Here is a 26,145-nt window from a genome sequence, read left to right on the forward strand (position 1 = left end):
TTGACCTTTGACCAGATCGCCACCAAAATTTAATCACTCATTTGTTGCGTCAACTCCAACATTTCCCAAAAATGTGATCAAAATCTGTTCGTTGGTTTTTAAGTAATCTTATTAACAGACGGACGGACAAACAAACCAACACTACCATAAAGGGCTACACGGTTGGTTCAACTCCAGGCTGGAGCCTTTGAGTGGAATTTGGAGGCTCCAGTTTCCTTCCACAGTCTAACAATGTGTGCGTTTATTAGGAAATCGAAGTTGTGACGCCTGTGTTTATTGGGAAGTGGTTGGTTGTGGCCCGTTCAGGGTGTATGCTGCTAAGATGTCCACCAACGACATGGACCAGCTCCCCACGGCCCGAACCAGGATCAGGTGGGTATAATAAGAAGTGGATGATTATTAAATAAACAATAACTTGTATAATAAATCTGTAGAAATGAATAGCTTTAGTTTTTGGTTTATTTATTTAGTTTTGGTCATTGTGGTCTTCCATACACCCTCCGTCTGCAGGACTCCCTCTAAAGGGTGTTTTCAGCTCCTCCTCTTAATAGAGAGAGAGAGAGAGAGAGCTCAAATTTCCCAACTTCCTCTTGTGTCCAACAACAGCCCCTTCCCGTTATCTCTTGCCCTGCTTCCCTACATGAGAATCTTGGTGAGTTTTCTTTTGATGTCTTTGTTTAAGTAAATGCATTTTTTTCTTTTGTGACTGTTTTTACAATCCTGTGGCCCAAGTGTCAGACTTTAATCTGCTACACCACATTTGTTTTCATCCCAGTAAGACTTTGCCTTGGAAACTCTTGTTCTCTCCAATCACAGGCAAACAAAGTTGTACAATGGAGGGCACCGAGTCAGTAACTAGACAGAGAGCAGCTGGACGAGATGGGAATCAGCAGACAGAGAACACGCTGATGTCTGGCAAGCCTCTGCATCGCTTTGTCAAAAATGAGCCCAGATGTCTTGGGGTAACACCTAGTTGTTACACTATCTTAGAGAAATGGTGCAGCTATGCACCCTTACATAACTGCACACATTTTAATCATTTCTTCCTCTTGTGTTTTTCTAGATAGTCATCCTTATATTTGGTTATGCTGAGCTGTTTATGGGATTTGTGCTGCCTGAGGACTACATGTACAACTCCAGGAGGCTCTATATCCCCTTCTGGCAAGGCGCTCTGGTACTACCTCAGCTACTACCACACCATACATTAGCTCAGTATCTGTAAAATTGGCCGAGGTGGCCATTTTGAATTTGGTTAACTCTATAGACATTAATCACTTCTAAATGTGCATCCGGTGTTTACTTTCTGTAAGATTCCTTTCATGAGATATTTAGCTAATGCTACAGACAAACAAACAACTACACGCTCTATTGAGTGATAATATTAAGCCAATAAATACTCCATCATGTTTAAAAAAAATAAAATAAAACATACATGTCGTACAGTTACAAAATAACTTGATGTTAAAGTAAGTTCAGCTTCAAGCTCAGCTGTCTGAACCTGGGGGTGAAACTTCTCGTGTACCTTTACTTTATTGTGGAAAAATAAAAAATGAACCCAACAACAATAAAACTCCAAATTATCAAACTAGATCAAACTGAATTGTTTAAATTCAAGAAGGACTGCACTGTTTAAAGTTCTGTTTTCAGTCATGTATGGGCAGCACAGATGGTTTAGAAATAGCCAATTCAGCTAAAATCCCAACGATTCCGACAAACAGGAAGTCTGGTTGCTTCTTCTGGTTACATGAAGCCATGGCCTGATACGTGACATTGAATCACACAACACAATTTGTAGGAATATCGGAGGGGAACAGGCTGATGATCTGATCGTTTGAATGTTTGTATTTCAAGTTTCTTACATGTGGAATCCTGTCAATCTACACAGAGTTACATCCATCCAAGAAATTGGTAGGTATACTGTTTTTGTTTTCCGAGTCTAGTTGTTGTGTTTAATCTTATTTATTGGTCTAAATGTCTTTCTGTAATCTGGCTGCACTGATTTTTCCCAGGTGACTGTGTGTGTGTCCATGTATTCAGTCTCTTTGGTGGGGATTCTGGTCTCCTTTGGCCACAGGATAACCTTCTTCGGGAGATATGGTCCCATGAGATACTACCGTGATTCTTCCCCCGAAACAGAAGTGAGTTCCAAACAAATTTCTATGATTAAAAAGCATTTTACTAAGTGGATGAGTCACTGTTCATTTGTACAAATAACATCATCTTTCTGTTACTTTACGACCAGGTTTTATGTCTGGAAATCATTTTGTTCATATCCTCTGTGTGTGTGTTTGGGCTTCTCATCTTCTTGATCGTCAGTGCACGTTTTGCACTGAAGTCAACACACACTCAGGTAATGCATTTTTTTTATTATTGTTATTTAATATAAGATGATTTTTTTGTCCTCTGCAAAAAGAGGAGGCTAATTCTCAACAGTCTCACCCTTGAATACAGAGGATCTGCAGCCTAAAAGAAATAAAAATAACTAAAGGACAAATGCAAAAAAAAAAACAAAAAACCTGTATTTCACATTTCAGATATCAGGTTTGTGTCATCTTTGTACATAACCACAACAACCAAAAGGAAAAACTATTTGGAAAACACATTCCTTAACATCATATTACACTTTAACCAAAACATTAGAAAAATTTTTTGAAATCCTTTTTTTTGCAAAACACATCAAACGCAATAGCATTTTGAAAATCATAACATAAAAGCAAACTGAACAAGCCTCCAGAACACTCTCCAGCATGTTTTGATGTAACGCATTTCACAAAAACAATGGGTTTTTCTTCATTCTTAAATCATACAATCATACGTCTTTAAAAATGTCTTTTCTTTTAAGTTTTCTACAAAGTTTAGTTTTTAAATTGTATTTTCACAATGTTTTTTTTTTTTTAATTACACAATTTTTTTTTTTCTCTTTTTTGACTAATGTATTATGCTCAAAATACATGTGCAGGTCGGTTTAAAGTGCAAAAACATTTCACATTTCAATGTGCAATAACCTCATAATCAAATGAACGAATGACAGAGTCTTATATGCTGCAAATGCAAAATCAACAAGGACAAAATTGTGCTTTTGTTCTAAAAAATCATCAGTCTCTGAGGTCCAACAGCACGGTTGAGGTCAGGACCAGTAAATTCCAACACAAACAGTTCTACTTTAATAGTATGCGTATAACTGAAGGCTGAATCTGAACTTCAAACAATGCAAAATCTGTCAAAAATAATTTAAAACAACCTTTTAACCATTTTGTGAGACAAAACTGCTTCACTAAAATACAACAAGGCATTAAGGAGCCAGGAGTTATTTGTCACAATCCTAATAAAATATTTATTTTGTCGCTCAACTCTTGTTTTTCCCCATTTTGTTATTTTTCTGTCACATCAGGTTATTGTCCAGTACATTCCTCAGCTGCCACAGAATGAGATGTCGCATTGAGATCAGCCGTCTGAAGCGTTATTCTACACCAACACTGTTTATACTGTAGTCCAGGTTTGTTGTGAAAGAATTGTGTGACTTTTCTGTACAGCATGTCAATGTTATGGTTTTCCTGAAACACGCTTGCTTTTTTGTAAACTGCATTTTTGAAATGAAAGTGAACTATGTCAATACACAATGTAAATATTCTTCATGCACTGTCATGCACACGTGGTGTACTCCAAAAATCATTTTCAAACATTTCCATTATACTTCAATGTGTACCTTTATTCTAAGTCACAGCACTTAGCTTTGCATTTATCAGTTCTGATTACAAAATTGTTTTAGTATTAAGCATCTACCTTAATCATTAACCATCTGATTTCAGGTGCTACATAATTTACAGCTACATTTCATGTATAATCATCATTTCTAAAGTTTTAGCAAATCATGTTTGGATATTAACTGGTAGCTCAGTCAAATAAGAAAAACAAGACAAGTGACATCAACAAGTCTAATGTCTCATCTTGACTAACTTTGTTGTTTTAGTGATGTCTGCTGTTATAAATGTCTATTTTTTTATCAAATAAAACAAAATATCTTGCACCACTTGTGTGATTTCTTTTTGCTCCACTGGGTGAAAAGAACTTCTCTTTGTTATTATGTCCTGTAGCCAAATGCCTCGTCATCTAATTAGTGACGCGCATGAATGGACGAACAAGATTCCCACTGTCCGGTCCTCCTGTTTGCCGAAACTGCAGCCGAGGGAACGGGCTTGGCAGAATCAGCGGGGAAAGAGCTCGACTCTGAAATTAAAATAATGTCTCTGAAGTTGTGACAAAGTACAAAAACTGCAAAGACGTTTTGGGACTTTTCATTTATTTCCAGTTATTTCATCAAGTAGGCAAACAGTAGCTCGACATGTTGGTGGAAGTCCTCTCTGGGAGTTGGTGGTCCAGGAAAGCTGATCATCAAGCAGGCAAGGATGGCAGATTTGGTCCATTTGTTTTGGTTGGATTTCTTTTTAGTGTTCACACCGGTTAATAGACATATTTGGCAGTGTGCAGAGACTGCATGGAGGCCTTGTCAGCCGTAGCGGCAGGCTTGTATTCTCCTTTGGAAGCCAAGCCGTTGATCTGATCAGAGCAGAGGACGGAGAAGGGCAAAGTCAAACGTGAAGTGTTAATGATCAGCCAGGTTACATGCACCGCATGAGTGCCAGACTGATGAAACAAAAAGCTTTTAGAAATCAATGATTTACCAGATAACATAAAGTTGAATGAATCAAGATAAGAATTACTTGAAAGAAATTTCTGGCTTGTTGAAGAAAACTTGATCAATGACAATCAACTTTCATTCGATAGTGAAAACTCGACATCTCTTAGTCTCACCTTGGCCCTGTTGCTGAAAGCCTGCTGGGCGGCTGCCTTGTTGGCAGCTTTGCCCTGCCAGGCTGCAAGAGCAGAGGCCTGCAGCGCTCGCCCGTAAGAGAAGGTCAACTTCCAGGGGCGATGGAGGGGCACCAGGTTGATGGCGTTCAGGTTGAGGGAGGCCTCCTCCTCACTCTGACCACCAGACAGGAAGCATATGCCTAGGAAAAAAACAGAAAACAAAAAACACTTGTGCTTCAGAAAAACTCTTTTTAAGCTGATTCATTATCGGTGAGAAAAGCTGATCATATGACACTCACCAGGCACTGCAGCGGGGACAGTGCGGCCCAGAGTCGTCACTGTAGCTAAGGCAACATCCTCGGGGGTGTATTTCTTAGTGCAGGAGTGTCCAGCCGTGACCATGTTGGGCTTCAGCAAAGTGCCCTCCAGGTACACGTGGTGGTCTGACAGAGCCTTGTACACGGCAGCCAGGACCTAAAGATGAATATGTGAAGGTATCAGTGGATACTATTCTCATGCAGTGGGAAAAATCTACTATTTTGTGTACTACACCAACCTTTTCTGTGGCATACTGGCACCGCTGCAGGTCGTGGTCACCATCAGGCAGGATCTCTGGCTCCACAATGGGCACCAGGCCATTCTGGGGGAGATGATGTACAATGATTAAAAACGAGTATGATCAATGAGGAATCGAGAAAGCTCCTTGGATGAGACGAAAACAAAGTCCAGATGTCCTGAAGTCAACTTGCTAGGATCAGTATAGTCATCTGCTGGCAAACACTAAAGATAAAACACACCTGTTGGCATATGCTGGCGTATCTGGCAAGGACATTGGCGTTCTCTGCAATGGCAAGTGCTGACGGGCAGCTGTCCGAGATCTTCAGCACACACCTCCACTTAGCGAAGTCACAGCCATCCTTCTTGTACTGAGCGCATCTCTCTGAGAGGCCGTCAAGACCTAAACAAGCCATAAAATGTTTAATCTGCATCATTTTACAAACATTGGCCAAGAAATATTCATATTTGTTCGTAAAACTTCACCAGTCAAATTGAAATCCTTTTGGTTTACCTTGTGTGGTGGTCTCGCCATCTGTTCCACCAAGAGCAGCTGTGCCTTTGTCAACCTATACCCAAAAAAAAGTCAGAAACATCCGTAAAACAACATCACGGTTGTTCTAAAAGACTTCAGCTTCTTCTCACCTTGATGCCAACAACAATCCCCTTCTCCTTGATGAGCTGAGGGAAAAGCTTCCCGCTGTCTGACTTTTGGTAGAGCGTCTCGTGGAAAAAGATGACCCCGCCGATGCTGTTGGCGATGGAGGAATCGGAGGAGAAAAGGATGTCACGGTAGAAGCGACGGTTCTCCTCGGTGTTCTCCACGCTGATCTTCTCCAGCCGCTTTCCCATGGTGCCTTGACGAGGAAAGCATTTGTTTTTTTTTTTTGTTCGGGGGCTGCACGTGCAAACTGCATTTACGCCTCATACGAGAACAACTACCAAGATCGAGGCTCACCTGTGGATTCATCCGCAGCCAGGATCCCTTTTCCTGTAGCCACAATCTTCTGAGCGATGTCAGCCAGCTCCTTCTTCTTCTCCGGGGACAGGGCAGGGAACTGATGAGTCATCCTGACAGAAACAACAGCGATCATTACTTCGACTGAGAGGTGTTCAACCGAAGACTTTAGGCAGGTATGAGGAAGGTTCGGCCGTTTGTAATCTAACAACAAAACTCTGCATCCAACATCCTGCTTCTTTTTCCACCACCATGGCAGTTAAATACTTGGCTTGCATGGGTGAACTTGCATGTTCTTCCTTTTCAGTGCCTTCATAGTTCACTTGGAGACGTTTGACTCAAGTTTACCTAAAGCTTTCTGCAGAGGAATGCATTGAAAACAGCTAAAAGCAATGACGAAGATTCAGAGTAGTAAATGCTCTTAAAACAGCTGGCAGCATTTGCACAAACCCAGAAGATAAACACTGACAGGTATCAGCAGGATACATACAATAAACACATATTTAACAGCACTTTTGTCCAACTGTTATTAATGTGCTACAGTAAGAACTTTTCAAAATAAAGTACTCACTAATGCATCCTGTAAAAGAAGAGTTAATAGTCAGTTTCAGTTCAGTGTAAATGTGCAGCTTCAATAAATAAATAAATAAAACTTGTGAACATGTGCAAACCCACATGGCAAAGCTGCCCACAAACAGAGCAATCCTGCAGAAAACAGCTTTCTGCCAAACAATCTAAGCCTTCAGTTTTCCAAAAAGCGTCTTACTTGAGAGTTTTTTGTCAAACAGCCTCGACAGTGAAAAGAATGACAGACAGCCTGCTTCGCCTCCCAGATGTGATCGGACCGATGAAGGAGAGCAAAAGCGGGTGAAAGGCTGTTTTTATGGTTGGGTTGGAGGCGGTGGGGGGAGGTGCTGCTGATGTGGCCCCGGAGGGGGCGGCTGGCCCTCGGCGAACACAATTGGCTCCAGTCACCCGACACCACAGGGGCGGGTCGAGCTGCTGTTGCATCAATGACGCTTTATGGTTCATATCAGGGCGGGAGGTTGAGTTGGAAAACATGAAGAAGAACAGTGTGTGAGTTAAAGTGGAACAGATCGGGAGCAGCCCCACCTCCTGATCACTGCTGGCTTGTCTGCAGACTCTGAGAGGCCTGCTGAAATGTTGCTCTTCAGGTTTGTGCTTCTGCTCCTGCACAGTCAAATGCAGACACAATCACACAAACAGATGTCACTGCTAAACTATTTAGCCTTCAACCCCTTAAATAAAAGTTGCAGAAACTTTCAATTGAACAAAGATCCCTGTTAAAATTTTTATTTGTTTTTATATCTGTTTAAGGCTAAATATGTCACTGGCAATCATTATCATTGTCATGGAATGTAAATGTCTGTGTGTACCTGATTTTTATTCCCCTTTAGGACCTTTTCTGGTAAACACACCAACCCTGTCAGGACCATTAGTCAATTTGGGTCCGGTCCTAATGAGGTGGAATGGCATTTTTGAGTTTGGGGTTATGTTTGGGGCTGTGCTGTGAATTGAGTTTAGGTAAGAGGCTGCAGAAAGCAAAATGTGTTATGCACTACTGAATGGATTTTAATGAAACTCTCAAGCTTGTAGGCATTGAACGTAATTATTCAATGTACATCTATAACTAATTTATGTTGGATTCAGCCCTATTCAAACAGCTTCCCTAGCTGATCAACCTTGGAATACACCCCCAAAGATGTAGATAATTTAGTTAATTTTACAGATATTGAGCAAAAATTTGGTGTAGTAGTAGCTGAGAGTCATCCCCCAAAAACATACCCTAAGCGCTACCAGATTGGACAAGATTTTTGTTTAAAACTTTGGCATTAACTGTTGGCTTCAACCCTGGCAAAATCCTCAATGAACAGCTTTATGGGCTTTAATCAAAATCTCAAAAAGTATTCATTGGATGTACAGCTACAACTGATTCACTTTCGGAGTTGAGTCAAGATGGCTGCTACATCTGATCAGGCTTAGCGAACACAAAAAATGGCAGTAACTCAGTCAGTTTTGTATTACATATACTCCAAGTGCTAACATATCAGGGAAGATCTTTGTTTAAAGTTTGGACATGCAAGGCAGCAGGTGACAAGCATTCCTTCAAGAAATACTAGTTTCATTGTTTATCCTTCTATCATCACTGATTTTAACTCATTGTGACAGCGAAGTCTAAATACAAAGTTGGCAAACCTTTTTTACGATATTTTGACTCCTGAAGATCTTCTCAAGAACCCCTCACTTGGCATTTCATGGTCTTAACTCCAGTTTTGGGAAACGCAACTCTTAAGAACTGCTGAGGCTCATTCTGTAAGAAAAAGAAGCGGGTACATCAGTATGTGTCAGATCCTTTTTTCCCTCACCAGACAAAGAGAATCTCGGACTTAGGGAAGTCTTTTTCTCAGTTCCATTTGCTTTAGGTCAGAGAGCAGGAAGTCTTAAAAGTCAAAGCCTTTCCTTAAAGTCATAAAACTTAAAGCCTTTTTTTATTTTGCATTGCAACTGTTTTTGCCAATTTTACTTTATTTTGCAGAATTACCTTTTAAAACAAGACCATTTATATATATATATATGTATTGCAGCTGTCATAACAAGATTTTCTACACACACTTCAGGAAGTATTTATTATTCCAGGGGTTTGATTTTGATCTAAAGCTGATTTTTAACACCACCATTATGCCAAAGCACCTCATGCTTGAACTGTTTTAGCATCGACAACTAAAACTGACATCTGTGTCACCCCACGTACGCAACATATCTCAGCAGATAGGGATCTTGGACCCCACAAGGTTGGACTTGATTTGTAACTCGCAAATAATGACGAGACAGCCTTTGCACAATCTGGACTCTGCACCCTGTGCAAGGTCCCTCTAATATTGCAGTTCAGAGTTCAGTCTTTGTGAATTTGTTTGCACATATTGTTTTACTCAAGTCTGAAATGAATCAGGCACACAACCAATGTTATCCAAAGAATGCTGTCTGTCCCAACAAGTATGTAAGAGGATAATTAAACAATCCCTGGTTTGTATGTTTTCAGTATAAGATGGCAAAACCCAACAAGCTGTAAATCATCTCTACACCAATTCAAAAAAACAAGAGTCTGTTACTCCAATCATCACATTTCTTGAATTGGAGGGAAATCTTAAATTGTACCTCATACTTTAGTCTAGTTAGCAATATATATTTGTCCTTATTGGGCCATATAACTGCAGAGCAACTCAACTTACAGATTTCCAGAAACTTCAAAAGAAACCCAGGGCTAACTATTTTAGGAATTTCTGACACTGAAAAAAATTGAGCACTGTCACATGATTTGGCAACCTTGTCAACAGAGGAGTCTTGGACTTTGGTTAAATTTTGAATCTGACAAATAGCAGGACTAGATCAACTAGTTAGTGAGGTAAATAGTGATCTCTGGGTCTCTTTGTAAAATAAACACATTGGGTCATCTGCTGCGTAAGAGGCTGTCTGCATGCCTTTTGAAACATACATTTAGACCTTGTGTAATTGTTGGACTGTCTGTGATATTACAAAAAAAAGGATGGCATTATTTCAGAGTTCTGCTTTAGGCTATCTTAAGTACAATCTCTACTTCATAAAGAATATTGACTTTCAATATCAAGGATTAAAATTATGTAAAAAAAAAAACAACAAACTCATATAGATAAATGTACAAAAACATCTATCCATGATCTGCCACTTGTTCTGGAATTGGGTCAAGAAGGCAGCAGTTTGACCAGGGAGACCCAAACATCTCTTTCCCACCTTTTCCAGCTCTTCCAGGAGGATTCCAAGGAGTTCCTAGGCCAGTCGGGAGACATAGTCTCTCCAGCATGTCCTAGGTCTTCCCTTGCATTGGACCTCCCAGTTGGACATGCCTAGAACACCTGCCAGGGAGGCGTCCAGGGAGGTATCCTAACCAGATGCCTGAACCACCTCAACTGGCTCCTCTCGATGTGGAGGAGCAGCAACTCTACTCAGAATCCCTCCCGAAAAACCAAACTTCTCACCCTATCTCTAAGGGAGAGCCCAGCTACCCTGCAGGGGAAACTCATTTCGACCGCTTGTATCCGAGATCTTGTTTTTTTGGTCACTATCCAAAGTTCATGACCATAGGTGAGGGTAGAAACGTAGACCGATCTGTAAACAGTGAGTTTTGCCTTGCAGCTCAGCTCCCTTTTCACACAACGGATCAGTACAGAGCATGCAATACTGCAGAAGCCGCACCGATCCATCTGTCGACCTCACTCGCCATTCGTCCCTAACTCGTGAACAACACTCTGAGATACTTAAACTTCTCCACAAGAAGCAGCAAGAGCCAGAGTCACAATGACAACAGCAGTGTCTCCATCCACTCCCTGGCTCTTCTTCACTCTTGTGATCTGCTATCTTGGATTTTTGACATCAGCTACTTAAACTCCTCCACCTTCTACTGGATTCCATTCCTCCATTCCTCTTCACTCCACCTCTCCAGACACTCTTCTTCTTGCTCCCTACTCTCACTGCAGATCACATTGTCTGACAACATCATAATTAAAAATACAAACATGGAGAGTAGGGTGAGTAAAGACAGCAGCAGAGTGAGGAAATGTGGTCAGTTTGTCCTCCAGCATGCCCTCCGATACGGCAGGTGGCAGTGTGTTACCTGAAAGTTGTCCCCCGTAGGCCGTTAGCATTTCCGTTTCCGTGAGGCGAGAAGCCGCAACATCAACAATTACTAACAGATTCAGTGAACAACTATTACATTTTAAATAGGTAAGATTCAATGTAGCTACGAGTCTTTTAGACCACAATTCAAAGTTATTGCATTTATTATTTTTTCCAGGATTAAACCTAGCGGCTAACGTTAGCCATATGCTAACGTTAGCCTCATGACTGATTCAGGCAGCTACTTCAGGGGTTGAAACGTTGATAAAAAACAGATTGTTTACTTTAAAAATGCTTATTTCCGTGGAGCGTTTCGTTTGAGGATATACTTTAGGTCTGAACCTGCACTTATGTTCTGATTTGTTTGTTTTGTGTTTGTTTCAGGAGTCAGGATGTCGGGACAGAAGCGTCCTGCTGACCCCAGCGGACCCTCGTTCTCCGGAGCCCCGCCGGAGAAGCGGAGGGAGCGGGAAGGAGAGGACGGAGGTCCCGGTGTCAGCGCCGCGGCCGGGGGGAGCACCGCGGTGGAGACGGTCATCAAACTGGGAGGAGTGTCCAACTCAGTGAGCCTCTTTTTAATGCTCAATCATATCTGTGTTATTACCTCGAATCACAGAGGCGTAAAGCCTGTTTTTATGTTTATACATGAACTACTAATATTATTTTTTTTATAGGAAGAGCAAGACATCAAAGCTCTGCAAGCTAAAAACCGAAAGCTGGGAGAGGCTCTTGACCAAAGACAGGTAAATTTATTCTTCAGTGTGTTTACGGCACTTCCCACAGACACAGGAGAGTGCAGTTATGCTTTATCCTCAGCATCTAATCAAGGTTGATCTTTTGATTTATTTGTAGGTGATTGAGGACGAGCTGCGAGAGCGAATTGAGAGACTGGAGACCCGGCAGGCCACTGATGACGCCAGCCTGCTCATCCTCAACAGATACTGGAATCAGGTGAATATTGGAGGAAGTGGTGACAAACACAGACTTGTTCAGCATGTATTCTTTGAGTCAAAATGTGACAAAATGCTCCTTTTTTTGTCCCCCAGTTTGATGAAAACATTCGGCTCATCATCAGGCGCTATGACCAAGCAAGCAGCGAACCGGAGAAATCTCCATCAGGTGAGGGACGAAGCCTGAAGCCGGAAACTCCTGAACCTGATGGAGACTCTAACCAGGAGAGGGCCAAAGACAGAGGTAAAGACAGACCTGAAACAGGAAAGGAGTAAACAGGAATAGAAAACCAAAAGTCTGAGCTCCAACCCTCTCTGTCGTCGTGTATCCTCGCAGGACATCAAGGAGAGACCACCAACTCTTTTCTGGCCACGCTGGCGAGCAGCACCAGTGAGGAGATGGAGGCAGAGCTCCAGGAGCGGGTGGAGTCCAGCCAGAAGCAGGCCAGTCGTGTTGTGGAGATCTACAAGAGTCTGAAGGACACCGTGGATCAACTAAAGTCAGAGTTAGACTCTGGACACGGTGAGAGAAAACAAAAATCTGTGTTTCTTCCGAGGAAATGAAAAAACAGTTAAACGCAAAAATTACAGAGAAGTAAGTCCAGTTTTCACCAGTTCTGTATTATTTTGCAGAGGGGAGTCTGAAGCAGGTAATTTGTAAGCTGAGCTCCCTCCTGACCAGTGAAAACGAACTTCTTCAGCAGCTGACAGAAGACCTCAAACAGAAACACAGTCACATGACCAGCGAGGTAACCCTATGTTTTTAATCACTTACAAATTATATTTTTTTTCTAACAAAATCATTATTAGCAACATAATTTCCCCAACTTGAATTCTTAGATGTATGTGTGTAAACTCTGAAGGTCTCTGTAAGGAAAGTCTAAAAAAAATATATCTTCTGTCATCAATAACTACAAACCTTCGAGGTTAAGTATCCAGTAGTTAAATTTGCTTTGTTGTGAAGCAGTTTCTTAGAGCTTGTCCCGTTCCTATGAGTTCCAGTTTGTGCGCTTTCTGTCCTCTGCAGTCCCGGTCTCTGGGTCGGGCGACTAACAAAGCAGACCAACGCGTCACTGAGCTGCAGGCTCGGATCGAGGAGCTCCAGTGGGACATGGAGAAGATCCGTCGCCGAGAGAACAGACTGAACGCACACCTGAGCGAGATCCTGGAGAGGGTGAGAATTAGGATAGTAGCAGTGCAACGGTGTCCACTTGTTTATGTAGAAGTATGCTGTAACATCAACTGTGCACTCCAGGTAAACAGCAAAGGATATAAAGTGTGCGGAGAGGCCAGCAGTGTTTGTGGAACCATCACTATTAACAAGAGAAAGGTACGATTTATTTTTCTGACTTTAGTTGAGCAGGACAGACGGTTTAGGAAGTCCGCTGTGTCTTAGCTTGTTTTGTCTTTGATTCTTAAAATAGTTTGAGGAAATGAACAGCGAGTTGGAGGAGAACAGGGAGCTGGTGGATAATCGCCTTGACGAGCTGCAGAAACTTCAGCAGGACCTGCAGAATGTTCAACAGGAGAACAACAACATGAAGGTATTTTCTGAAGATGCAGTGATTTCTCGGTCCTGGAGTTCCACATCTGAATAATAATCATGCAGAAAAATGCATGATTATACCCTAAAATGTTTGTCATTAATTTTACATCTCTAATAAAACTCTACTTGTTAGGCTCATTATTGTACTGAAATTTTTTTATTGCCACAAAACCTTGGTGCTAACTGATCTTAGCAGTATTTTCTGCTGTCGCAACGTTGCTTTCAAAATTTGACCAAAATGGCTCTAACGCGGCCTTTTCATTCAGACCGAGCTGATGAGCCGAGCTGAAGGTCTGGTCAAAGAGACGTCCGAGTATCGCTGCCTGCAGTCCCAGTTTTCTGTGCTCTACAACGAGTCCCTGATCCTCAAGGCTCAGTTAGATGAGACGCGCGCCCGCCTCAACACGACTCGGACGGCACGGCTTCGGCAGCTGGAGCACATGGAGGTGTGTTTACTTTACTTGGCATCAGTAGCTGTTTTTTTTTAATGTTATTTATTTTTCTTATTGTCATCCTGTTTGGGTGCAGAACGACGAGGTGGCTCTGCAGAGGAAGGTTCGCACGGAAGTGTTTCAGCTGGAGGACACGCTGGCTCAGGTCAAGAAGGAGTACGAGATGTTGCGTATAGAGTTTGAGCAGACTCTTGCAGCCAACGAGCAAGCAGGTGAGCATGTGCAGCCAGTTAGAGGCACCAGTCGTGTTGAAGTCCTTGTTCTCGGTTTTTCGATGATCTGACTCGCTTCTTTTCTGTCAGGCCCCATCAACCGGGAGATGCGTCACCTGATCAGCACACTGCAAACGCACAACCAGCAGCTGAAGGGAGAGGTGGTGAAATACAAGCTGAGACTACGAGAGACCCAAGCTGAGCTCAACCAGGTAGGTCTCATCTTATCAGCAGGAAAAATTTGCTATTTTTATTTTTAAAAAAACTGTCTGAAAGTTGTAGTGAGACAGAACGCAGCGGTACCTAAAGACTTCTGCTTACCTTGTAGCTCCTGGCGTCAAAGGGCAGCTCCATTCTCCAGTCACAGTCGAGCACAGAGATGGACGTGAAGGAGGAGACGATCTCGCCGACAACTCCAGCTGTTTCTGGAGAACCTGTGGTGAAGACAGAGCTGGACGACTCCTCAACACCCAGCAGCACCGGTAACTAGAACAGAGTTAACTGACTTGAGTTCGTATTAGATTAAAGTGTAAACAGTTTTATAAGGTTTTAAGAATTGATACCATAATAAGTCATATCTGGGTAAAAATATTCTTTTCTTTGTTTGGTCGTCTCTTTCTGAAGGCGTTGCAGTAAAAGCAGAGTCCGGTGTCGAACCAGAGGCTGCAGTGAAGGAAGAAGAAAAAGAGGAGAAAAAGGAGAAGGAAGAGAAGAAAGACATTCTAAAGAAAGAGGAGAAAGAGCGGGAACGGGAGAAGGAGAAGGACAGAGAGAGGGCCCCCCGGAGCAGCAGCAGCATCATTATGAAGGAGGAGAAGGAGAAGCCGGGGAGCAGCAGCCAACCGGAGGAGTTAACCGGAGATCGGCTCTCTGTGGTCGGAGGATCCAAGAGGAAGGAGATGGAGCAGCTGAAGATCGTTCGAACAGAGCTGAAGTATGTTGGGACTTTATTTTACATCTTGACCTAATGCTGCATGCAGGAAAACACAAACATTTTATAAACTATAAAAATAACTGTTTGCGGAGAGACTATGATTTAATATGAATTGCTTTTTTTTTTTTGGAAAGATCAGTAAATAGACTATCTTCTAGTTATGTTTTCAGCTTATGGATCTGGTTTGATTGCTCTAAATAGTGTTTGTTTTTATTGATGTAGTTGTTTCTGAAGGTTGGCTTGAAGCTGTAAGAATGTTGTCTATAAATCATCAGCATCGGTTTAACATGACTTTAAAGAAGCTGCTATCTTAATATGTGACAAACAAAACAGGTGGATTGCCTGAAAGAGATGCAACCACTGACTCATGAGATATTTTGCTAACAGACAAACGATCACACACAGACATAGGTAATTACATTATCGCCTGTCTTTATATGTCAGGGGGTAATTACAAAGTTCTGTGTTTATTTTGTACACTTATTTGTGGTTGTGAAAGTGACCCTCTGACTGTAACTGTGCAGGAAAGCCCAGGAGTCCCAGAGGGAGATGAAGCTGCTGTTGGACATGTACCGCTCAGCACCGAAGGAGCAGAGGGACAAAGTCCAGCTCATGGCTGCAGAGAAGAAGACCAAGTCAGAGGTGATCATGTCTGTTCAGTCAAACAAACTGGTTGCAAAGGATGGACTAATTTCAGTTTTGTTTTTTTTAAGTATCATTTGCTGTATGTTTGGATTACTGTTTCTGCTTCTTGATTTTTAATATTGGAACAAACTGACATGAATTCTAGTTTAAATACTACGTCTCGTTCTGGTTTTAGGCAGAGGAGCTGCGGCAGAGGCTGCGGGAGCTGGAGGAGAGGGAGAGAAGGGAGGGCAAGAAAATGGCCGACGAAGAGGCTCTGAGGAAGATCCGTTCTGTGGAGGAGCAGATCGACATCCTCAACAAGAAGTTGTCCATAGCCAAACAGGTGTGTGAGCTGCTCGGTCTGTTCCTCTCTCTCTCTCTGCCCCCTTTTCTCCCGTTTTTGTTCTCTGACGCTCGTTCCCCTGCGCAGGAGGAGGACGCGCTGCTGAGCGAGATGGACGTGACGGGCCAGGCCTTCGAGGACATGCAGGAACAGAACATTCGCCTCATGCAGCAGCTCAGAGAGAAAGACGACGCCAACTTCAAGCTGATGAGCGAGCGAATCAAGTCCAACCAGATCCACAAGCTTCTGAAAGAGGAGAAGGAGGAGCTCGCCGACCAACTCCTCACCTTAAAGACTCAGGTGAAGCACGAGGCCACTTCTCAAAGTTCAATTTCAACTCATTTAAATGCACATCAGATTACGATAATCATTAATAGCAACAGAAATGACAGCTGCAGCAAGATCATTTATTAATTTCCTTTTCAATCATTTAAATTCAGGTTCTGCTTTGGTTCTTGCGTTAGTAATTTTGTTGATCTCTGGACGTGTGTTTAAAGTGTTTTGCGGTTGCACCTCTGTCCAGGTGGATGCACAGCTGCAGGTTGTGAGGAAGCTCGAGGAGAAGGAGCGCCTCCTGCAGGGCACCATCGGCACTGCTGAGAGAGAGCTGACGCTTCGAACGCAAGCTCTGGACATGAACAAACGCAAGGTAACTCAGGCTGATCGCTAACAGTGAGCTGCAGGCGCGGAGTAGACTTATGCCAGGGGGCTGAGCTTCTCTTTTAGGCAGTTTAGATAGTTTAAAGATGAATGCCAGTCGATGAAATCCTCCCCTTCTCCTCCAGGCTCAGGAGTCTGCGCTGCAGTCGGAAGAGTTGCGGGGTCAGCTGGAGCAGGTGCAGCAGAAGCTTAAGTTGGTCCGAGCGGAGGTCGTTGAGAACAGCATCTCCAGGGAAAAAGAGTCCTTCAACGCCCGGCGAGCTCAGGTAACGAGCCACAAAGTCACAAAGAACCGCCAAGCTGCAGCGCGTTTATTAAAAACGACAGATTTACTTGGGTTTCATGCTGACGCTTTGTGAAAAAGGACTTTTTAAGCACTTTTGAACCAACACCAAACCAAAAGTTATTATGTTCAAACAATAAATAAATAAAATGTGTAACATGTCTCTTTAGGAGCAGTGGTTAGTTTCTCCTTCTCGACTGCTTGAGGAGATATTCGTCCAAACGTAGAAAAAACACAAATTGGGTCTTGACTTTAAACATAAAACATACGCTGGAGTGTTTTGCATAGATGTAAAAAATACAGAGAAACCCTTTTAGTCATGACGAGGGCGATGTTTTTTGAGCTGTACTGCTGCCATAAAATTCAAAATACCTATATTTTTTTAAAAAGGGTCCATTTTCTTAGTTGAAACATTTGATATGTTTACTGTGTTCCACTATGAATAAATCATTGCATTCAGTTTTTGTTTTACTTTTGTTGCATCCCATGTTTTTCAGATTTGGGGTTGTACATTTTTGGAAGCAGCTTGAGTGAAAACTTGAACTTAAAATCTTGGGAATGTGAGAAAACTAGTTATCACCGTGCAGCAATTAGCTGCTAATCAGTGAAACAGCTGAGCAGATTGGATTACTTTTGTTTAAAAAGGCTGGTAACGAACTCCACAATCTGAAAGCTCAACAACGACGTGTTCGCTCCTTCCTCAGACAACATTGAAATCTGGTGAGTTCTTCTCTTCTCAGATGTTAAATGTTTTTTTTGTTTGTTTGTATAGGAGGACATCTCCAAACTGAGGAGAAAGATCGAGAAGGCCAAGAAACCGGCCGAGAAAATCAGCAACGGAGACGAGATCCTGAATGAAGAAATTAGTGAATACAAGGTGAGATTACTGGGTGTAAAAGCTACAAATGAAGGCAGGCTCAATTAATTCGAAGCTTATAAGCTGCAGACTTTAACTGAGACATTGATTTTGTCCTCTAACTCTTCAAGAAATGCAATATTTCCTAGTTTTTTTTATTTTACTCTTATTAATTCCAATCAAACATCAAGTTAATGTTCAGATATTCCCTGTTTTTTCATCAAGCAGTCAGGAGTTTTGTGTTATTATTATGATGATGATTAAATGATTCACAACATTAATGAGTCAGCTGTAGTCACAAATCCGAGCTGGTGTTCCACATATTTGAATCCGGTCCTGAGACCAGAAAGGCCTTCCGAGTTCACTGCTCCAACCTTTCTCTGCCTCCGTGTCCCCCAGGCTCGTCTGACGTGCCCGTGCTGCAACTCTCGGGTGAAGGACGCCGTCCTGACCAAGTGCTTCCACGTCTTCTGCTTCGAGTGCGTCAAGACGCGCTACGACACCCGCCAGAGGAAGTGCCCCAAGTGCAACGCCGCCTTTGGAGCCAACGACTTCCATCGCATTTACATCGGCTAAACCCGCGACCCGCCTCTCTCTCCGTGGCCAGAACTCTGCCCGAAGTGAGAGCCGGCCCTGCGCTCGTCTCTCGCAGGACACTATCGACGTGAAGTCGCATGATGGCTTCAGCGATGCTCTGAATGGACGACTTTAATATATATATATATATATATATATATATATATATATATAATTTTTTTTTCAAAACCAGGACAGAGGCATGGTGCTTTAAGTGTCCACCGCGTCGCTGGTGTTTATTGGAGCAGAAAGAATCGTTTCATCCCACACTGAAAGGGGCTTGTGGTGCGTTTGTGTGCTTTCATTTAAAAACTGGCTTTTTAAGATGATTGAGACAAAAGAGAAACATTCCCTTTAGTGCTGCAGTGTTCTTGTTTATTGTAAATGTTCCTTTTTTTTAAAAAAAAAGAAAGAAATCTTGTTTGGTTTGGTGTGGTGTAACTAATGTTCTGATAGGTATTAAACTGATACGAAAACTGTGCTGCTTCTGATTGTGGAAACATGAAAGCAGACAAATGTGTTCTTGCACGTTTGTCTCTCTGTTAGCAAAATATGTTATGAACCACGGGAGGAATCCTAATGTAGCTTGTAGAAAGTAGTGATTCGATGAACATCTACTGATTAGCTTTGGGGTCAACCTGATCCAAGATGGCCACCATAGCCAACTGACCTTAGAAAACACGGAAATGGCTTTAATTTAACAGATTTTAAAGACAACACATACGCCACAGTGTGAGTTATTTAACTACAGTTTTGGCACTAACTGCTGGAGTCACATCTTTTTGTCTGTTAGCAAAATATCTCACCAACTACTTGATGAATTTCAATGAAACATTCGGGAAGCAATCACTGGATGTACATCTGCAACTGATTACCTTTTGGAGTCATGACAATTCAAGATGGCCGCCACAACTGATCAACATTAAGCAGCACAAAAATGGCTGCAGCTCAGTCAGTTTTACACATATTGAGCCGAAATTTGAGGTGGGGGTAGCTGAGAGTCGTTCACAGCGAATCCTCTGAGCGTGAGATATCGCGATATCCCATGAGCTCGTGCATAAGGTTATTTTCAAGGTTTGACTAAATTGTCATTATTTAGTGAAATATAATCCTAATGTAAAACTTTTGCATGAGAAGCGGCGGGCGATACGCATCCCCTCAATTAATGCTGGGCATTTAATTCCTTTAAAGCGTTTTTCTCATTTTAAACCACGTAAATAATCCCGGCGTTTAGCTCGAATGGTTAAACTACAAGTCCCATGATGCATCACTTCTGTGCGGCAGAGGCTCCGCCCCCCTCCCCGAAGATCCAGACGTGTATGGAAACATATCGTTAAAAGCGCTGGAAGGAAGGGAGTGGAAACCAGGAAGGAGGGGTCATTCTGTTTAAATTTTCTTTTTGTGTGGAGGTTGTGTAACATAATCCCTCACAGCCGGAGCACTTGATGCAGGATCGGGGGCGAAAGAGAGCTCTGAATAAGTGGCGCTTTGTGCAGCAATAAGAAGCTTTAAATCCGGTTTGCAGCGTCACCGCGCCGCCGTTCCTTCACGCAATTATTACAAGAAAGGAAACTTTTTTTAATTCTTTTTTTTTTTTTTTTTACCATTCTTCCATATGAACGGTGCGTGCTCGCTGCCGATCAGATCATATCTTTAGATTTTCCTGCAGAAACCAAATATAGCCGCCGTTCAAAAGAGCGCTGCCTCAGTGAGGGGATCCGATCATTTATTTCCTGCTGGGATTTTATTTTTATTTTATTTTCCCCTTCAGTTTCCAAACCGGATACTTAAATCATCTGGGGTTTCACATTCTGAGACGCATGTTCGACTCCTCTCCGTCGCCTCCCACCAGCAGAAGCCATTTTTAAGTCTTTGATCACCCTTCTTCTTCTTCCTCCTCCTCATCATCAGATTTCTTCTCACCCCCCTACCAAACCCCTCTGCTTCAACCATCATGGCACGGGTTTTGCTTTTTGCCTGCGCCCTGGTCCTCCTCGTGGAGCTGAGCTGCTCCGGAGGCGAAGCGAAAGCCGAGCAGGCCCGGCCCGCGAGCCCGCCGGTGGTCACGCTGCGCACCGTCATCACCGGGACCTGCCAGGAGATCCAGCGCTGGGCCGAGTCCGTGCTGGGGACCAACGCGATCCGATCTGCTGCTGAGGTACGGCTGCGACACCTCACCTGTCTCTGTTTGCTTACTGGACGCTTTGCTTTCATTTCTAATAAGGCTGCACGATATTTTAGAAAGAAAAAAAAACGTATCGCGATATTATTGGATTGCGGTCATAAGGAATGAGATAAACCTTTATTTTCCTTCACTCTTCTCTTTTTATTACCCCCTTCTTTCTGCCACCATGTGTACATCAGGGAGGTAAAGGCCACCCTAATAAATCTGCCAAAACTGACTAAAATCAGCTGTAAACTAAGAAGCCAAAGTAGCCCCCATTTGCATAAAAACTCCTGGAATTCTAATATTCTTTGGCTTTTAGTTAAAGCCATAACAGCTGTGAAAATGCGCGATTTTTCAGTGCTTTTGATTTGAATTTTGTGCATAAACATGTCATCTGTGATTAAAAGATAACCACTGAATGCGCATCATTCACCACCAGAAGTCTTCTGCCTAATCTGTAATAAATGAGCAGCATCGCGTTTTGTTGCCAACGTCCACGAGTCGTTTGTTGACGTTCGGATGTTGGCGAGTTCACTTCGGACAGCCTCAGCGTGGGACGGGAAAATAATCCTCGGACGTAAATTCTCGTCTTCTGAGACGAAACAGCAACTAGTTTAAGTTTAAACGCTGTGAGGAGAGTCGGTAGAAGTCAATTTTTGGTCGAAAGTCGAGCGCTGACGCAAAAAGTTGGGGCTGGGATCGTGCTCGTATCCAGAAAAGGGAGAACTTCTGTAACTGATCGTTGAATTTAGTTGCAAACAAAGACGAGGATCATTTTGCTGTTTTTTTGAACTCAACTTTTATCAAAACCCTGATGAGTTTGAGTTACACTAACCCCCAAACGAGCATTTAATGATGTAGAAATTGTAAAATTATAGAAGCTAGAAGCTCAAATGACAGCTGGTATGGCTTCAAACTGATTCCTGAAGATCACCTGAAGACCCTCGCTTGATGTCTCACGACCCTCAGTGGGTTGCTGAACCCAACCCACGTCACCAATTCACGTTTTCCAAAGCCACAGGTGGGCAAAAGAAGGCCCGAGGGCCAGAAACGTCCCTTGAGCCATCTCAATCCGGCCCTTGGCGTCATAATACAAAAATGAGTCGACTTGAAATCCAAATTACAAAAGAGAGCTGTTTGACTAAAATAGGCCTAAACATTCCTTTAAGTTTAAACGTCAAAGATAAAAATTATAGATGAGGGATATATGATATATATTGGGTGTAATAGAAGCAGGTAGCAGACTGTGCCTGTGTTTTATATTTAATTTGCGACGTTCAATTCCATTAATTAAGTCAGGCTGGTCTTCTGAGGGAAAGAACAAAAGTCTATCTGAGATCTGCATCGACTGAGAGCATTTAGGATAGTCAGATATGTCATTGCCATACAGTTTGCGATGTACTGCTGTCCACGGTGCACATCGATATTGTGGTAACGATGCATATTGTGCAGCCCTGACTCTTGATTTTCTAACTGTTTGGATCGAAAACCGATCACTAACTTTCAGCTGTCATCTTTCTCCACCCACTCCTTCACCCTTCGCACACATTCTCCTCTCTGCTCTCCTTAACCTGTTAATCTTCTTCCCGATCCCGTCATCTTCTCCGCCCTCATTTCTTCTATGTGCACCACCAACACCACCATTGCATACACACCAACCCCCCCACATCTCTGTTTCCATCCTGATGCCTCCTCAGAGTGCAGTGCTGTCTCTAGAGTCACTGCTTGGTCAGGAGAACGTCCGAACGATGGCTATGGTAAGGAACCACCTGGGGTGTCTTCAACATGCTGTCCCGGGGGGGAGGTGGGAGGGGGGTTCCATGTCACACCTGTAGTTAGAGCAGAATATAGGAGCACATTTTTGTCATCTGCATGTTAGGCTGCAGTTTTGTTTTTTTGTTTTCTAACCCATGGATTTGTGCAGGTAGGGTTTTATGTTCTGGCCCAATAATAAGTAGCTCGCTGTGACTCAGTAGGCAACATGCGGGGTGTGTGCAACAGCCCTTGGCAGAGAAACGGACTCTTTATGTAACTCCCCCGTTTGGTATAAAACCTCCCTGCAGCTGAACTCCGTTCTGCAAGATTTCCAACACAAACGCTAATTCGCCGCCGTTTTCCTGTTTTTATTTTGCAGCTCGTTCTTCGGCCCGTTTCAGTCATTCATATTCCAAAACGTTGGGCTCCCTCAGGAGACGGGGTGCTGTGACTTTTAGGTGTTGCAGCTTTTATACTTTTCAAAATATTAAACCTTATTTGCAAATATTTTCCCCAATAGAAATACACAGAGTGCTGCAGTTCTTTAAAAAAAAAAACATCTTTTTGAAATTTGCTTCTGGATTCGGCTCGGGTTCAGCTACCATTTTGATGCTTTTAGCTGACATTTTGCCCTTTTTAGCTAGATTTTTGCTACTTTGGGCTTTTCGGTAGCATTTTGTTTCATTTCCCTTCTTAGCTTGTGTCTTCCTTCTTTCAGCTTTAAAAGCTCAGTTTCATTCTGACTCACTGAAGTCATCCCCGGGCTCAGCTTTAACTCTGCATTATCACAGAAAATGCCTTTTTTTAGTTTTAAATATTTTAGTCTTTTCACTTCAAAGAATCTCTTTCCAAGCTAGGTTTTTGGCTTTATTGGCTGACATCAGAGCTGCAGCTTCATCGTATGGAAACGATTTTTGGCTTCATGGACGCTGATACGGAGAGGCAGTTGTTTGACTCTCGCTCCGACACACAGGACGGTCCTTGAGTCTGTGCGAAGTGCAACAGGTGCAGATAAGATCCCCGTCAGACTAACCGGGACACCCTTGACAAACCGGACAAGACTGTGTGTGTGTGTGGGGGTGTTGTTAAAGATTAAAGAGGAGACACTTTAAATAAGTAGAGCGGGGTGTTTTCCAGCTGTCGCCCATATGCACTGCTGTTTGAATTAACAACACAGCAATGCAGCCCTCACAGCGGAGGGCTCCTTGTTTAATGGGTCTGTGCTGCTGTCAGTGATCCTGTAGCTGCCTGCTGCACACAGTCTCCGTTTGCATGATAAGAATGTTGTCTCTCTTCATTGTTGCCTCGTAGGATAACAAAGTTAAACAAGTCTTCTCCCTCCCACAGTTTTTGGAAACAGTGATCCGGTTCTTGGCTGAAGGAGCCGCCAGCGGCCTGAATGTCATCGCTGTTTACGTCACAGAGATCCTCAGGGTCACGGGATTCGATGGTGGGTACCAGGCTGTTTGCAGCTGAGGCACAACGTTTGCATGCTTTGCTTTTTTCCCCCCTGTTCTATGCATGTTGCTGCAGAAGAGGAGCCTGTTGCAATGAAAGATTTAAGTGCAAGTGAAAATATGCAGCCCTTCCTTTGGGCGATATCTGCCACACCTTTTGTAGGTGTGCTTGTTTACTCCTTTTTGCTTCCTCTCTAACGCAAAGGCATTGCTTTTCTGCATTGTTCTGTGACAATATGCCTAAACTGGACTTCCTGCCTTCGCAGTGGCGCTGACGTTGCCACGCTTCACTCCGGAGGGTGTGACCGCCGTCGCCCAGTGGGGTCTGGTGGGCCTCATCGGGTACTGGGTGCTGACCGTCATCCTCCGTCTGCTGTTCGGCGTCTTTAGGCACATGTTCTGGGTGGTGAAAATGGTCTTGGCGCTCTGGCTTTTCGGACTGATCGTGACCGACAAGCACGCCTCCGCGGAGACCACGGCGACCCGAGTGGGGGTCCTGGTGCTGGCGTTCGTCCTGCTGACTCTGTTCACGTCCGGCTTCGATAAGTCCTCCGCCGTGGAGCACCGGCTGAGCAAGCTGGAGAGACGGGTGAGGGACGTGGAGAGGACGAAAGCAGATTAGAGCTAGGGACAACGCTGACGTTACTGCAGATACTACAAAAAGTGGTGACTAATGATTTGTTTATCTGTTACAAAACTTGAGAAATAAAGTAATCTTTGACATTTTTAATCAGAAATGTTCTTTCTACGCCTTTATAAAGAAAATGATGCACAGAACTACATGTAGAAGGACAATAAAATGAGTAAAATACTTTAAAAGTATAAAGTTTGTCCTGTTTGTAGATTTTACCACAGGAGGGAAATTAAGTTTGACATGAAGGAACCCTGAAAAGTTTAAGGATAACCTCCAAAGTGTTTCTGCTGGTAGACGTTATATTTTAGGGTAAACCTTCTACCTGTAGCGGGCGCTAAATAAAATTTCAGAATGAGCAGAGTTGGGTCAGTTTTTACGGCACCATGTGGACGTTTAGTTTACCAACATTTAACCCTTCTAGGCGGTGTTAAATGTAACATAGGAACACAAATATGGGTCCGTCTGTGGTTCACTGGACGAATTAGGTTTTTGTTTGTCAGTTTCTGAACTAACAGTTGGTGGACAGCAGGACGAAACAGTACAACAGACACCTCTGTCTTCGCCAAACTTCTCTAAAGTCGTTAAAAAGGCAAACGATGTGGAGGCATCATTGTGTGCTTAAGGTCGAAATGGGACAATGGAGTTGTTTCTGACTTGCTCAGGAAGGCAGTTCAGCTCACTGACGGTTTAAAGACTCGACACAGGAACGTAACGCTTATGTTGAAGCCGAAAAAAGGACAAGCGCCCCCTGTAGGCTGCCTGCAGTACAAGTTTAAATCCTTGTTAAGGAATGGGACATGTTCCTGATAGAAAAAACTCACCTCAGACCTCTTTTTTTTTCCTGTAGATTGATATTTCTTACCTTACCACTGCATTCTTAAAAATCGTTTCTGATCGTGCGCAGGGGGGGCAGGTGGGACATTCAGCTCCACGTTCCTAGTGTGCACTCTGGCTCCAAAAATATAACACGGCAGTGTCCAAAAACCAGATAAAAGGAGGCTTCTATCCAACACAGTGTTTGACAGCTTGTAAAGTCCAGAAAGGGCTGCTCCAACCCACCTGATTTGAATCAATGGGTGATTAACAGGATTTTGCAGAACAAGAAGAGGTGATTTAACTACTGAATCAGGTGTGTTGGAGCAGGAAACAAGGAAAACATGCAGGATAGTGGCCCTCGAGGACCAGGGTTGGACACCCCTGCTATATGGTATTCAGAAAATATGACTCCAGCTCAGGTACAGGCAGCAGAAATGATTAATTTAGTAGAACTAAACTGTGACTCTGTTGACATTAGTATCAATATGTGAACACAACTAAAATGGATTTATACGTTTGTCCTCCTGTGCTCTTATGGGCCATCTGCTTTCTGTGAGTGGAAGAGATCTCAGATGAGGACATTTAAAAATAGCACATAATATAAGACGGCCCTGCTTTGTAAGCCTTTTCAGTCCTTCGGCTCATTCATCTGGAAGTCGGTGTGATCTGCCAACGGCGCAGCAACAATTTTCACCCTCCACCGCCGCGCCGTCTGAGAAGATCATCCAACACGACGTGACGTGTGCCAAAGTAAAAAAGAAAAAGAAAGGCTGATATTGCACGTCTGACAAGGATCACGTGATTAAAGTTCATGTAAAGAGAACAAAACATTTCTGCAGCTGATTATAGCTTCACTGATCTTCTGACTTGTGAACGTACGG

The 26,145-nt window shown here is 43.1% G+C and overlaps 4 protein-coding genes and 1 long non-coding RNA gene across 7 annotated transcripts; 3 read left to right on the plus strand and 2 right to left on the minus strand.

Moving 5' to 3' along the window:
* Nucleotides 1–564: 564 nt before the first annotated feature.
* On the plus strand, nt 565–4,027 carry LOC108242411 (membrane-spanning 4-domains subfamily A member 4D-like). Its single transcript, XM_017427216.3, has 7 exons — nt 565–652; nt 817–962; nt 1,064–1,174; nt 1,852–1,908; nt 2,010–2,138; nt 2,243–2,350; nt 3,392–4,027. Exons 2-7 carry the CDS (start codon nt 834–836, stop codon nt 3,440–3,442), a joined length of 585 nt encoding a protein of 194 aa, XP_017282705.1. The 5' UTR covers nt 565–652; nt 817–833; the 3' UTR covers nt 3,443–4,027.
* A 256-nt stretch (nt 4,028–4,283) lies between these two features.
* On the minus strand, nt 4,284–7,246 carry aldob (aldolase b, fructose-bisphosphate). Its single transcript, XM_017427215.3, has 9 exons — nt 7,092–7,246; nt 6,326–6,438; nt 6,013–6,224; nt 5,882–5,936; nt 5,610–5,770; nt 5,369–5,452; nt 5,112–5,286; nt 4,813–5,012; nt 4,284–4,557 (listed from the first exon to the last, which is right to left on the minus strand). The coding sequence occupies exons 2-9, from the start codon at nt 6,435–6,437 to the stop codon at nt 4,462–4,464; spliced, it is 1,095 nt and encodes a 364-aa protein (XP_017282704.1). The 5' UTR covers nt 6,438; nt 7,092–7,246; the 3' UTR covers nt 4,284–4,461.
* A 191-nt stretch (nt 7,247–7,437) lies between these two features.
* Nucleotides 7,438–10,232, minus strand: LOC108242412. Its single transcript, XR_001808847.3, has 3 exons — nt 10,115–10,232; nt 8,543–8,657; nt 7,438–7,516 (listed from the first exon to the last, which is right to left on the minus strand). It is a non-coding gene; the product is annotated as an uncharacterized LOC108242412 (long non-coding RNA).
* A 743-nt stretch (nt 10,233–10,975) lies between these two features.
* rnf20 (ring finger protein 20, E3 ubiquitin protein ligase) lies at nt 10,976–18,912 on the plus strand. The gene is made up of 22 exons (XM_017427102.3): nt 10,976–11,104; nt 11,381–11,559; nt 11,671–11,739; nt 11,849–11,947; nt 12,043–12,190; nt 12,284–12,469; nt 12,580–12,695; nt 12,974–13,120; nt 13,202–13,276; nt 13,371–13,490; nt 13,759–13,938; nt 14,021–14,156; nt 14,247–14,368; nt 14,485–14,638; nt 14,781–15,090; nt 15,615–15,732; nt 15,911–16,060; nt 16,148–16,360; nt 16,584–16,709; nt 16,846–16,986; nt 17,776–17,880; nt 18,259–18,912. Exons 2-22 carry the CDS (start codon nt 11,389–11,391, stop codon nt 18,433–18,435), a joined length of 3,063 nt encoding a protein of 1,020 aa, XP_017282591.1. The 5' UTR covers nt 10,976–11,104; nt 11,381–11,388; the 3' UTR covers nt 18,436–18,912.
* An 862-nt stretch (nt 18,913–19,774) lies between these two features.
* si:dkey-74k8.3 lies at nt 19,775–24,636 on the plus strand. 3 transcript variants are annotated; one of them, XM_017427219.3, is made up of 4 exons: nt 19,775–20,593; nt 22,300–22,359; nt 23,705–23,807; nt 24,081–24,636. In XM_017427219.3, the coding sequence occupies exons 1-4, from the start codon at nt 20,390–20,392 to the stop codon at nt 24,434–24,436; spliced, it is 723 nt and encodes a 240-aa protein (XP_017282708.1). In that variant the 5' UTR covers nt 19,775–20,389; the 3' UTR covers nt 24,437–24,636. The 3 variants fall into 3 exon arrangements, with proteins under 3 accessions (XP_017282708.1, XP_017282709.1, XP_037833439.1); XM_017427220.3 differs by lacking the exon at nt 22,300–22,359 and having other exon boundaries at nt 19,779–20,593; XM_037977511.1 differs by lacking the exon at nt 19,775–20,593 and having other exon boundaries at nt 20,600–22,359.
* Nucleotides 24,637–26,145: the final 1,509 nt, after the last annotated feature.

Source organism: Kryptolebias marmoratus, linkage group LG9 (genome assembly GCF_001649575.2).
Source record: "Kryptolebias marmoratus isolate JLee-2015 linkage group LG9, ASM164957v2, whole genome shotgun sequence".
Taxonomy (NCBI): domain Eukaryota; kingdom Metazoa; phylum Chordata; class Actinopteri; order Cyprinodontiformes; family Rivulidae; genus Kryptolebias; species Kryptolebias marmoratus.

Bases quoted from the DNA above. Each gene is read 5' to 3' on its own strand.
- si:dkey-74k8.3 (XM_037977511.1), top strand. From the start codon at position 21,976: ATGTCATTGCCATACAGTTTGCGATGTACTGCTGTCCACGGTGCACAT. The intron at 22,360-23,704 runs GTAAGGAACCAC...TCCCTCCCACAG, and splicing joins ACGTCCGAACGATGGCTATG to TTTTTGGAAACAGTGATCCG. The intron at 23,808-24,080 runs GTGGGTACCAGG...CTGCCTTCGCAG, and splicing joins CAGGGTCACGGGATTCGATG to TGGCGCTGACGTTGCCACGC.
- rnf20 (XM_017427102.3), top strand. From the start codon at position 11,389: ATGTCGGGACAGAAGCGTCCTGCTGACCCCAGCGGACCCTCGTTCTCC. The intron at 11,948-12,042 runs GTGAATATTGGA...TTTGTCCCCCAG, and splicing joins TCAACAGATACTGGAATCAG to TTTGATGAAAACATTCGGCT. The intron at 17,881-18,258 runs GTGAGATTACTG...CGTGTCCCCCAG, and splicing joins AAGAAATTAGTGAATACAAG to GCTCGTCTGACGTGCCCGTG.
- aldob (XM_017427215.3), bottom strand. From the start codon at position 6,437: ATGACTCATCAGTTCCCTGCCCTGTCCCCGGAGAAGAAGAAGGAGCTG. The intron at 5,937-6,012 runs GTGAGAAGAAGC...TTTTGGGTATAG, and splicing joins GGATTGTTGTTGGCATCAAG to GTTGACAAAGGCACAGCTGC. The intron at 5,453-5,609 runs GTGTGTTTTATC...CATCTCCCCCAG, and splicing joins ACGCCAGCATATGCCAACAG to AATGGCCTGGTGCCCATTGT.
- LOC108242411 (XM_017427216.3), top strand. From the start codon at position 834: ATGGAGGGCACCGAGTCAGTAACTAGACAGAGAGCAGCTGGACGAGAT. The intron at 1,175-1,851 runs GTACTACCTCAG...TTGTATTTCAAG, and splicing joins CCTTCTGGCAAGGCGCTCTG to TTTCTTACATGTGGAATCCT. The intron at 2,351-3,391 runs GTAATGCATTTT...CTGTCACATCAG, and splicing joins TGAAGTCAACACACACTCAG to GTTATTGTCCAGTACATTCC.